General features: G+C 51.7%; 1 protein-coding gene across 2 annotated transcripts; it reads right to left on the bottom strand.

Annotated features, from left to right (window-relative positions):
• Positions 1-606: 606 nt before the first annotated feature.
• Positions 607-9,458, bottom strand: Caly (calcyon neuron specific vesicular protein). 2 transcript variants are annotated; one of them, XM_023708879.1, is made up of 6 exons: positions 9,374-9,458; positions 3,992-4,146; positions 2,846-2,959; positions 1,797-1,910; positions 1,189-1,540; positions 607-737 (listed from the first exon to the last, which is right to left on the bottom strand). In XM_023708879.1, exons 2-5 carry the CDS (start codon positions 4,124-4,126, stop codon positions 1,229-1,231), a joined length of 675 nt encoding a protein of 224 aa, XP_023564647.1. In that variant the 5' UTR covers positions 4,127-4,146; positions 9,374-9,458; the 3' UTR covers positions 607-737; positions 1,189-1,228. The 2 variants fall into 2 exon arrangements, with proteins under 2 accessions (XP_023564647.1, XP_004625773.1); XM_004625716.2 differs by having other exon boundaries at positions 1,193-1,540.
• Between the last annotated feature and the right edge of the window lie 2,447 nt (positions 9,459-11,905).

The raw sequence follows: 11,905 nt of genomic DNA, 5'->3' as shown, positions 1-11,905 counted from the left end.
TGTCGATGTCCATGTCCCTGTCCCCCAGCTCCAGAGACGTGAACCTTGGTGCTGGCGTGTGTTTGCACTAGCCAGTTTGCAGGAGCTGCTAGCTGCGTCTCCAAGGCTCCAGTCCTCGCGCAGGCACAGCATCCTTGCATTTCTTCATGAGGTCATTCATGCCTATGAGTGACTTGTCTGGACCCAGGAACCGGGAGTAAGTGTTGCCCAGGCCCAGAAGCCCACAGTAGGAGCCTGATGCTCCTGAGGAACGGGAGGGCCACAGCAGCCAGGCTCACCTCCAGGCAGATGGTTGGGGCTGCAGCAAAATGTAGGGCTGGCTAGTAGTCAGGGACAATCGGAGACTCCCGGGTCCCTTGGGTGGTGTGAGCACCTTCCCTTGTGGCCATCAGGGCAGCTGGCCGATGACAAGGCCCTGTCCATGTAAGGAAGCTGCCCTCAGGTTCAGGGGCACAGGGGCCAGGCACCTTCTCATTCGCGCAGATCCCTGCGCTTGAGTGTGAGGAGTGGGATCCATCAAGAGTCCCTCTGGGCCCACGGGTAGGCAGAAAAACAGGCTGGCCAAAGTGGACAAGGACTCCAGGAGAAATGAAGGCCCAGGTAGACATGAGTTTTTACTTACAGAAAAGCAACAAAGCTAGAGGGGAGGCTTCAGCGAGGTGTCTGGGGGAAGGAGCACAAACACAAGGTAGGAGAGCATCAGGCGGCTCACGGGTCACAGGAGCCTGCAGGGGGTGCTGCAAGATAGAGGGGCAGGGGCTGATAGCAGGTGGGCTGGTCCTGGCATCTAAGAACCATCCCCAGCATCTCCTCCATCACTTAATCTGGGCAGAAAGAGGAGCTGGGAGGCCCTCCATTTCTCCCAGCCCTATCTGCTTGTCCTCCCTTGGTAGAGGACCCCCCAGTCCTCTACCCTAACCCTGCTTGGTCCTTGAGACCCAGCTGGCTATGCTCCTCCCCTCCCTTTCCTTGGACTCATTCTGCCCCTGAGGCCTCAACCCACCCCCAGGCCAGCTTCCCCATAAGTGCTCAGAGGTGGGGTGGCAGGTGGGGGTGGCAGGTGGGAGAGAACAAGCCCTTATGTCATGCTCTGGTCTCAAGGTCCTGCATAGGAAACAGCAAGGAGAGGACCCCTGGCTCAGAAAAGGCAGCAGGAGGCCCAGAGAGGCTCAGTATTACTAGGCTCACCTACCCCAGCCTGGCTGCAGGGCACACAGCGGTCACTTGGTTACTGAGGGGCCGGTGGCGGTGCACTGGCTGTAGCCTTCTGCACATCTTCTTTCTCACCCTTGACGGAGGGCTTCCCGGGTTGCTCTGTGGCTTCCACAGCAGCTGTGGCAGTTGTGGCTGCCCCAGACTGGGCAGGCCCCTTGTGTGCTTCCTTGACATGTCGGTAGCTGTCCGCCCAGGGCATGGGCATCTCAGTGCCATGCTTGCGGCTTAGGGGGTAGGCCCCGATGGCCGCCAGGATGCCGCGGTGGCGCTCGGGGTCCATCTCTGTATAATACATCTCCAGGGTCAAAGGTGTGCAAATCTTGTGCTGTGGAAGCAGGGTCACATCAGCAGGCCCACAAGGCCGAGGGGAAAGGGCAGAGGGGGCTTAATTTCCAACTGATGAAGGCCAGGGCTCCAAGACAGAACCCTAGGCTCAGTGTGGAGCCAAAGGCCCGGGTAGCTCTTTGTGAAGGAGAGAGGCTCCCAGCAAGAGCATGCTTGGGACAGTTGTCTGGAGGTTGTGGGAGAATTGGGGTGATCTCTACTATCCCTTGCCCAGGCCATGGGCCCTACCACCTTACCCGAAGCAGAAAGCCATCAGGGCAACTGAACTGGTCGTACCAGATGGCCTTGTACATGATGAGAACACAGCCCAGGAGAGCCATGACAAAGGCAATCATCCTGGCTGTGGGCACCTGAGAGAGGGAAAGAAGAGACACTTGGTTGTTGGTGCAGGAACACAGCCCCCAAGTCCTGGTGCCTTCTCATAGGTCAGCCCCAGGGCCAAGGGTCCAGAAGCCACGCCACAGGATCGAAGCCTTGCTGAGCCCCTCCACTGGGATTCTAGAAGCATCTGCTATCAGGAAAAGTACATATGGTCTTTGACCCAGAAGGTGCTTATAGGAATTTGTCCAGCCCAGATGACACCTGCAAAGACTGCTGGCCAGCATGGTGCAGGGTCCTGGATGCCAGGAGCCATCCCCAGCGGTCCCAGTGAGGAGTGTTCACTCCTACCGGCCCTGGGTGGGCTCATGGGAAGCACAGCAAGGCCCAGGGCTTCTTGATGGCATTCCCACTGAAGAAGCCAAGGGCTTGACGGAAGAAAGGTAGACACTACTTCTGAAAAAATGAAATGCTTTAGGAAATAGTCTACTAAAAATGACTAAAGCCATTATTGACAAGCTTAAGAGATTAAAATTTAAGAGGGGGGCCAGGGAGATGGCTCAGTAGAATAAGCACTTCCCTGGCAAGTGCAAGAGTCTGAGTTCAATCCCTGGTTCCAAAAAAAAGAGATTAAAAGATGACATGAGATATCTGGTGGCTACGCTGCAGAAAAAGCAAGGCCTACATTACTTAGCCTGCAAGTCCATAAAGGAAAGACAAAGACTTACTGGGGGAAACTGGTACTTCTGGGGAAAGGCATGGTATGACAGGGGCACAAGAGCTCAGAACTCGCCAGCAACTGGGCTGGGTTGGCAGCTGCAGATCAGCCAGTGCTGGAAGTGGGCTGATCCCCGCCCAGCCTTCCTCTCTGGGACTCAAGGAGGACTGGACCTGGCTTGAGCTTGTGCTACCCCCGCACTTTCTCCCCGTGTTCTGACTCCCCGCAGGAGCAGGTGGGTACAGTTACCCTGCGCCCTTCCTCTGGGTGGTTGCAGTTCAGCTTCTGCCCTTCCAGCTCTGGGCACTTTTTTGACTGGTCCAGGGAGGACAGCTGGTATTCAGTCTGCGTCTTGATGACCACCTACAGAAAGAGATGGCCACAGTCTCTTTGAGCAGCTGACGAGGACCCAGGAGAGCCCTGAACTAAGCGAGTTGGACCAGAGTCCACTGCGTGGGAGTGGGGCGCATGCTGACCATCTGCCAGGACTATCTGATGGCCAGCAGAGTCCCAGTAGCTACAAGATGAAGCCAAAAGAGGTTGAGCGACGTGAACCTGCTGGGAGCCATGATCATCTGGGGCCTGGCCACGCTGCTGGAGCCTCTTACTCTGCCCGCTGCCTTCTTCTCTGAGGGGTTGGCTTTCCCTGCCATGAACTTCTCTTTTGGTGACTCTGCAGCTCGGCCCCTTTTTCCAAGAAGTCTACTCCCACTTCTCCGCTGGCTCTGAGAGTCTTGGGGGCCTTACTGCAGGAGGTGCATATGGAGGCAGTTCTAAGCTCTGAGCTCTGTGTGCTCTCAAGGGGCCAAACATGGGCCTTCTCACAGCACCCACTGCTGTGGTAGATGTAGCCAAAGTACACTCTGCAGCCAGAGAGATACCCAGGCCCCCAGGGGTGGCAGGCCTGGCAGTGCCACGCGCACAAATCACCACCTTGCCATCCAGCTAGGACAGTTTCCAGTGTCCTTCAGACCCAGAGCCTTAGGGAGCACAGGCTGGGCTGGGCTTGCGTCGGGCTCTTTGCTTCTCACCTACTTTTGCAGGAAGCCCGCTCTCTACCAGTCACTTGTCCAAGTCCTCCAGCTCTAGCCTGACCATGCTTGGCAGGGAAATGGTGGAGCTGTGGCTTCCTGATCCCCTCTGACTGTATCGTGGATGTGGACTCAAATTTCCAGGCATTCTGTGGCCAACTTCCCTGTTTCAGATGGAAAGAGGAGCTCTGGATACAAAGGAGCTGAGTCGGAGGTTTAGCCTTGCCTAGGTCCACTGGGGCTTCAGCCCAGCCTGGCCTTTATCCATTGTGCCTTGGGGGAGGAACATGCAGTGAGCCTCAGCCACACCCCTTGTTCCTAGGCAACAGGGAGAAAGTCCCCCATGCAGGCCTAGGTTGCTCACCTGGTCAGGAAATGGTGGCTGCAGCTGGCTGACATCCAGAGGGCTGATTAGAGGAACACTGTCCGCAGAAGTCCCATCTTGGTCCCCAGAGTCTTTTCCTGGCTTCCCAGAGAAGCTGCAGCCCAGCTTCACCATGGTGGGTGGTGGCCCTCCTCCTGGTCCAGAGACAGAGACAGGGTCACTGCCCACTGCCCACCCAATGGACATCCGTGTCAGCTGGCACTGGAGGAGCAGAATTCGAGGCTGGTCCCAGTGCCCATTGTACCACAGCCAGGACCAGGTCAGGCCAACCTCAGCCAAACAGGAAGAATTCAAGCAAAGACTTCCATCCCTTTTTGACCAGCTGAGCCAAGAATGCCTGCTTTCACCCCAGGGCAACCTTTTAGAGAAAAATGAATGCTGCAGATGACCTCCAAGCTGATGATGGGCAAAGTAGAAAAGTAAAATACATTCAATAATTAGAAAAAGAAAGATCCTGTGTCTGCTAAAACCTTGACTCTGTCACTAAAAGCTTCTCACAAACAACTCCAATCCCAGAGAACATCCCTGCCTATCTTCCAGTCAATTAACAGTAAACAACACAAGCACCACAAAAATTCTCCCAGAGAAGAGAATAAGGGAATACCTGCTGGCTCCAGAGGCCTACAGGAGCCTTCACCTAACAGCCTCACAAGGACCACAAGAAGCAAGAATTAGGGCTGGGGAGATGGCTCAGTAGAATAAGCGCTTCTCTGGCAAGCGCAAGGGCCTGAGTTCAATCCCCGGTTCCACAAAAAAATAAAAAGAAGCAAGAATTATAGACATCAACACAAAGGCCCCAAATGAAATTTAAGGAAGCTAAATCGAACAAGATAGAAAAAAAAAAAAAAAAAAAAAAAAAAAAAAAAAAAAAAACCCAGTAACCACATCGTGAGGATGTCTTTTGAATTTGAAAATTGTTTTAACATTTTAAAAGCAGTAGTATCTTCACTATGTTAAAAATAGTGAAAAAATCATCTGATCAGTTCCAATAGGAGCTGAAAAGTTACTTGTTAAGATTTGACATTCACTTACTATTTTTAAAGCCCCCCTGGGCTCATTAAAGCAAGCAAGCAAGTTCTCTAACCTTATAATAGTTATCGTGAAAAACCCTACAGCAAGGCATATTGAAAGTGAATATTCTTGCCTTCGAGATGAAGAAGGAGACCTGTCCTGGGCCAGGCCAGCTCTACAAAACAAGGAGCTGGAGGTCTCGGCCAATGTAGCTGAATAGGGCAAAGAAATAAGACCCAAGGGCAGCGCAAATTAAGTGACACTATCATTAATCATGGATGAAAACATTTTATGTGTAGAAAATAAAAAAAAACTACTTCAAATAAATCATAAGGATCGAAAGTGAACCCACTGAGGTCACTGGTTACATTTGTTTATGTTAGTGGAAAAAAACAGGGGGAAAAATGACTTTGGAGATCTCCATGCTTAGTAACTCCCCAAATTTCTGTAGAATCAGTACATCCCAATCAAAATTCCAATAGGTTTTTGTTTTTAGTGAACTTGACAAATGTTGAAATTTTATGGGAAGGGCAGAGGGAGGAACATACAGACATCGTTTTTGTTTTTTTTTTTTTTTTTTTTTTTCAGAACTGGGGATTGAACTCAGGCCCTTGCGCTTGCCAGGGAAGCGCTTATTCCACTGAGCCATCTCCCCGGCCCCCAGACATCTTGATGAAGATCAAGGGAAGGTCTCTATCAGGTGTCTGCTTTGTACGTAGCAGTAGAAGCCGAGTGGCACTGATGTGTGGCACTCAGACCCCTGTGGCACTCTACACACATAGATGCTGTTTACGGTGGAGATACCTCTGCATGACTCTTGATAAACCAATGTCCACCTGGAAACAGCGGAGCTGATCCCTACCTCACGCCTGTGCAGAAAGCTGCTCTTGGCGCTTACACACGGAAGAGCCAAACAATTAAGCATCTCAGAGATAATATGGAAGGAGATTTTCCTGGTCTCAGGAGGGAAAGATTTCTTCAATAGGAGAAAAAAGCATTACTCCTAAAAGGAAATATTGATAAAATATCTACACTTTGGGACCAGGGAGATGGCTCAGTAGAATAAGCGCTTCCCTGGCAAACGCAAGGGCCTGAGTTCAATGCCCGGTTACACACACACACACACACACACACACACACACACACACCCCACACACATTATATATATGTATATATATACTGAAATTATAAATTTGTGTTTATTAAAGCATAGCCTTCACTAAGTGTGGTGGTAAATGCCTGTAATCGCAGCCCTCTGGGAGGTTCAGGTATGAGGGTTAAAAATCCAAGACCAGCAATTTTGGAAGATTGTGTTTATTAAAGTGTTTATTAAAGCATAGCCTTCACTAAGTGTGGTGGTAAATACCTGTAATCGCAGCCCTCTGGGAGGTTCAGGTATGAGGGTTAAAAATCCAAGACCAGCAATTTTGGAAGAATGTGTCTCAAAATAAAATAAATAAATAAAAAATGGACTGGTGCTAAAGCTCAGTGTGAAGGCCCTGGGTTTGATCTCCAGTGCCACAAAACAAAACAAAACAAACACAGTCTTTAAAGAGTGGATACCAAAAACAGTTTTGGAAGATATTTGCAACACAACTAACAAAGGGCTTGCTCTGCATTGATGTCAGACAAACACCCACCCCCCAAAAAACTCCAACAAGTTCTAACCCCTGGTATTTGCAAAAGTGACTTTATTTGTACATAAAGTCTCTGCCGATGTAACCAATTTAACATGTCCTACTGGCTTAGGGTGGGTCCTACACCAATGGCTGTCTCCTAAGAAGGAGACCTGGATGCAGGGAGTATGTCTTGTGCAGAGGGACGCACAGACCACTGAGGCACCTGCAGTCCATGCAATGCCCAGGACCACCAGAAGCTGGAGGAAGCAAAGACAGACTCTTATTTTGAGCCTTTGGAGGGAGTATAGATCTGCTGAAACCTTGATTTTTGATTTTTTGGCTCCAGAATTGTAAAAGAATAAATTAATTTTGTTTCAATCCACCCAGTTGTGGTCATTTGTGACACAGCCCTCACAAAGCCAGGTGCCCTCTAGATCTGCAGGGGACTACTGCTTCTCACCCTGCAGTGGCCCGGGCTCTCAGGTGTGACTACACATGCATAGCTGACAACAGTAGGCTGGGGATTTAGCTCAGTGAGTGGCACAGTCCTTGCCTGGCAACAGTATCATGGTGTCCCACTTAAGAGACCAATAGCCTAGGCTCCAGAGGCACGCGCTCCTGACTCGAGGTGAGAGTCCCTTCCATATGTGTTTACCCAAAGTGACGCTGTGCCTGACACTGCCCTTCCAGAAGCGATCAGGCAGAGTCCCCCTCCCACCGCAGCTGGGAGGCTCTTCTACAGGTGGGCTAGAGCCTGGGGAGGGAGCTGGTCCTTTGCCTTCGCCAGAGGCTGGCGGGCAACCTAGGGCTAATGGAATGAAAATTCACTGCGCGTCATCCTTGGCGCAGATCACGCGGCTTTCTGGACGCAGGGTGCAAAAGTAGCTGCGTGGAGGCAGAGAAGAAAAATAGTAATAGAAAATAAGCATGAACCGCCTAGTGATCGCTCACAGGCGATTGGACAGGGAAAGTGGGCGAGGGTCGCGGACCCGATGCGAGATGGTGCAGTTGGAGGGGGGTGCGTCAAGGAGCGGCGTCTGGGGCTTTCATTCAGGCAAGGAAGGGGGTCTCTCCTCTGAACCTCAGCTCGGTCTTTTGGGACCCAAAAGCCAACCCCAGCTCTCCTGACGAGGCAGGAGGGTCACTTTATGTCATCGCCTGTTCCCATGGCAACAGAGGCAGGACACCTCCCCCCACACCCGCCAGGTCTTGGAGGTGAGACATAGCTGAAGGAGGGCGCTAGATCCCCTGCATCTGGTTCCAGACCCGGTGCTGGGAAGCTGGTGTGTGTGCGACTGCTCCCACCAGAATTTTGCTTTCAGTCACTACGTCATACGGCCCTAATAGGAAGGCAGTCTGAGCTCTTTCACACAGCTCTGTAAAACTGGGACGGGGGCGTCCCGACCGTTCCCGATGGCTCTCTCCCTCCACCCTGCTCTATAATCTTGTCTCCTGATCGTCGTACCCCCACCCGCTGTGTGCTGCCATTGCAGCGTGGGTGCATCGCTCCTCTCCAAGATTTGGGGGCGCCGGAGGCACAGTACGCCAACAGACAGATGGGTGGGAGTGGAGACCCTTGGTTGAAAGCCCACGGAAGCTGGGCTAGAGGTCACATCACAGACTTGCTTTCACTCGCATCACCCTCCACCCTGAGATGCTGCGTCACGCGGGGAAGCAAGCCGCGCAGGGGTCCGGCTTGTGCAGGCCGGACACGAGCGCGAGTGCGTCACAGCGCGCTGCTGCAACAGCCGAGGGCCAGTCCCTGCCTCCGAAAGGCCCCTCCCGCCTGCCGAAGCCGCCCCCTCCCCGGCCGCCTGCCTGGCGCTCCCAATCCCTTCCGTACAGCTGGTGGTGGTTCGCCTCTGGGCGCAAGGTCCCATAAGTTGCGTGGCCCTAAGCAAACTGGAAGCAGGCACAGGTGCTGGCTGCTCCCACGTACCAGCCACCTGTGGCCGTGTACCCAGCGCTTCCGCAGGTGGTTCTGGAAGGACACCACCTCCTACTTTCTATAGATCTCCTGCTTGCCGCACAGCCACCCCTATCCTCTCCCGCCCCCATGCAGGTAGCGGGTCCTCAGCGCTCGGCTTCCACGCCAGTTCTGTTGCTCCCCCTTCTCTTTACTCCTCTGGGCCCTTCTCCTCAGACACAGCTGACCAGGAATTGGACCTGGCGCCCCCTGCCCACCTTGGGGCCGCACAGCTCCTGTCGGCTTTCTCAGACCTGCAAGGGTGGAGCCAGTTCACAGAGAGAGGCTTGAAGTCACTGTGGGCCAGGTAGGTTGATATCCGGCAGTCTTAGCCCCCTCCGCTGCCCAATGTTGCCCAGGAGAAGGCACAGGGCACCATGCCTGGCCCTTCCTAAACGTCCAGGCTGCGATTGGCTCTTGGGGCCTCCCGACATCCCAGGAGGGAGCCATCTCTACTCCGCCCCCAGTCGGCAGGGTTTCTCCCCACTCCCTAGACCTGAGAGGCCAGCGGACCATCCTCCCATCTTTGGTCAGCAAAGCCATACTGGCCCTGAGCAGAGACCCCAAGGGAAGAGGGCGCCTTTGCCTGGGCCTGGCTGCCACCAGATCCCCTGAAGTGCTCCTGCATACATTAACACCCTCCACAGGCACTCACGCGCACACCTGCACACCCTCACACTGCTCACATCCTTCCCTGCTCACACTCCTGCACTTATTCGGGCCCCTTCGCCCCCACTCCACAAGGAGAAACGTAGAAGTGCTCACTGGCGGTTCCAACGGCAGCTGCTGCAGGACTCGGTCACGGGAGGACCGGGATGCGGCTGTGGATGCGGAGGATGCAGTTCCAGACGCTTCGCAGCCGGGGCGGGGCGGGCGAGGGGCTGGAGCCGCGAGACCGAGGCTGCCGTTGCCATGGAGACTCCTGCTGGAGGAGGAACCTGAGCAGTCAGGCCACCCTCCCACATCAGACCTGGCCCTGGCCCCCATTCCCCTGTGCACGCACCTGACCCTCATAGACCTCACTTTATACTCACACTCCCATGCCCGTTGTACACCTCGCACATATCTCACATGCCTCACATACTTCACACACACCTCATACACACTTGTCACACATCATCACACACTTCACGAACCTCAACTCACCTCATACACTAACCACAGAAATCCACCCTTCTCCCACACCTTCACTTCTCCTCACCACAGAGGGCAGACCTGGGGACCAGCTGAACCTTTGTTCCTCCACCTGGGAATCCCTGGGTCCCCAACAGATCTGGTGGAGTGGTGAGACTACCCTCACCTCAGCCCCTGGCTTCCTACTTGTTTGGGGCAACAGGAGTCAGGCACAACTAGATTTGGCCCCCTCTCATGCAGAGGATGGTCTCACTGAGTCAACAGCTGAACCCCTGGGCTGTGATCTTTCTTGGGCTGAGTCTTGTCTTTGCTAGTCACTCTGGTGATTGATATCTGCAGGATGCCCAGGATACAGTCAGCCTCCAGCAGGTGTTTGGTGGACTGGGGACTACATTTTGAACGATGTGTCAACGGTGGAAGTGACCCTTGGGTGCTGGGCTCATAGTTGCTGGCCGGCCACCACATACCTGTTGCATGCATGCCTCGTGTGGCATCTATCAGTGGGCATCTGGATCATTACCAGTCATGTATTGCTTACAGTGCCGAGCATTCCTTTCAAGTCTTTGGTAGATATGTACTTTCGTTTCTCTTGGGTGGATGCCAAAGAAGGGAACTGCCAATTCAAATGGTAGGTTGATGTTTAGCTTTTTAAGAAAATGGTACAGTGATTTTCTACAGAGGCTGCAGCATTTTACGTTCTCACCAGAGGTGCTTGAGGGGTTCAGTTTCTTTACATTCTCTCCAGTATTTGTTATTGTTTCTTTTATTATAGTCATCCATAGTGGCTGCTAGAGCTGCCATAACCAAATTATCACAGACGAGTAGCTTAATAGAAATTTATTTTGTCCCTGTTCTGGAGGCCAAAGTCTAAGATACAGGTGTCAGCAGGTTTGGTTACTCCTGATGCAACAGGAAATAGAAACACGGAAATGACACCCAGGATTTGGGCATTGATCAGGATCTTTTCCAGAATATCAAGCCCCAATCTCGGGTGGTCTAGGGCTTACAAGAGATAAAGCAAGCAGGAAGTACAGAGGCAGAATGGCTTGGCAACTGGGGACTGCTTTATGCAATGTGCATCATAGTACCAGCTATGCATCACAGTGACTAGCTGTTTCTAAGAAACACAAGCAACCTGAACTGGAACAGGAACTGTTACCTGGGCAACTAACTAACTGAAGTATACTGCCTGGGAGGGGAGCATTTTCTGTTGCACTGAGACCTTCTCCTTCACTTGTAGATAATATCTCTTCTCTGTGCCTTGATAAAATATTTTTTCTGTGTGTCTAGACTTTCCATTGTAAGGACAGTAGTCATATTTGATTAGTGCCCACAATAATGCCCTCATATTAACTGCCCCTTTAAAAGCCCTGTCTCTTGTTAAGCATACTGGCACATGCCTGCAATTTTGGCACTGAGGCAGGAGGATCACCCAGAGTTTGAGGCCAGACTGGGCTACATAGTGAGTTCAAGGCCAGTCTGGAATACATCGCAAGACCCTGTCTCTAGATGGATAGATAGATAGATAGATAGATAGATAGATAGATAGATAGATAGACAGATAACATATCTCTAAATAAGTCACATTTTGAGGGTTACAACTTCAATACAGGACTGTGAGGGAGACAATCCAGCCCATACAACCATCCAATAGGTGTGGAGTGGTACCTTATTGTGGTTGACAACTACATTACTCTAATAACTAAAGGTGCTGAGCACATTTTCATGGGTCTGTTATCTCTTTGTATACAGTACCTTCATTGGTGAAGTGTCTATTCAAATGTTCTGAATACTTTTCAATCAGGTTGTCTTCTTAAACTGTAGGAATTTTTAATATATTCTATACCTTGGTTGTTTCCTCTCATTGTAAAATAACTGGTAGACAAATATTATATGTTATAAAGGTATACGGGAGACTTTGATATACATACATATTGTGTAATGATCATTAAAGTCTAATTAATTGACATACACATCACATCTACATTGTACATTGATCCCCAGAATTTGTGTACCTTATCGCTTGCAGTTTGTACCCTGAGACAACATACCATTTCCTCACTCTCTGGCCCTGCTCAGCAGCCACTCTTCCACTTTCTCCCTCCAAGCCCAATGATTTTAGATTTCACATGTAAGTGAGATTCTGCAGTGTTTCTCTCCTTG

Source organism: Octodon degus, unplaced genomic scaffold, assembly GCF_000260255.1.
Source record: "Octodon degus isolate 3935 unplaced genomic scaffold, OctDeg1.0 scaffold00010, whole genome shotgun sequence".
Taxonomy (NCBI): domain Eukaryota; kingdom Metazoa; phylum Chordata; class Mammalia; order Rodentia; family Octodontidae; genus Octodon; species Octodon degus.
Note: the sequence above shows the minus strand (reverse complement) of the source record. Positions and strands in the feature narration are given on the sequence as shown.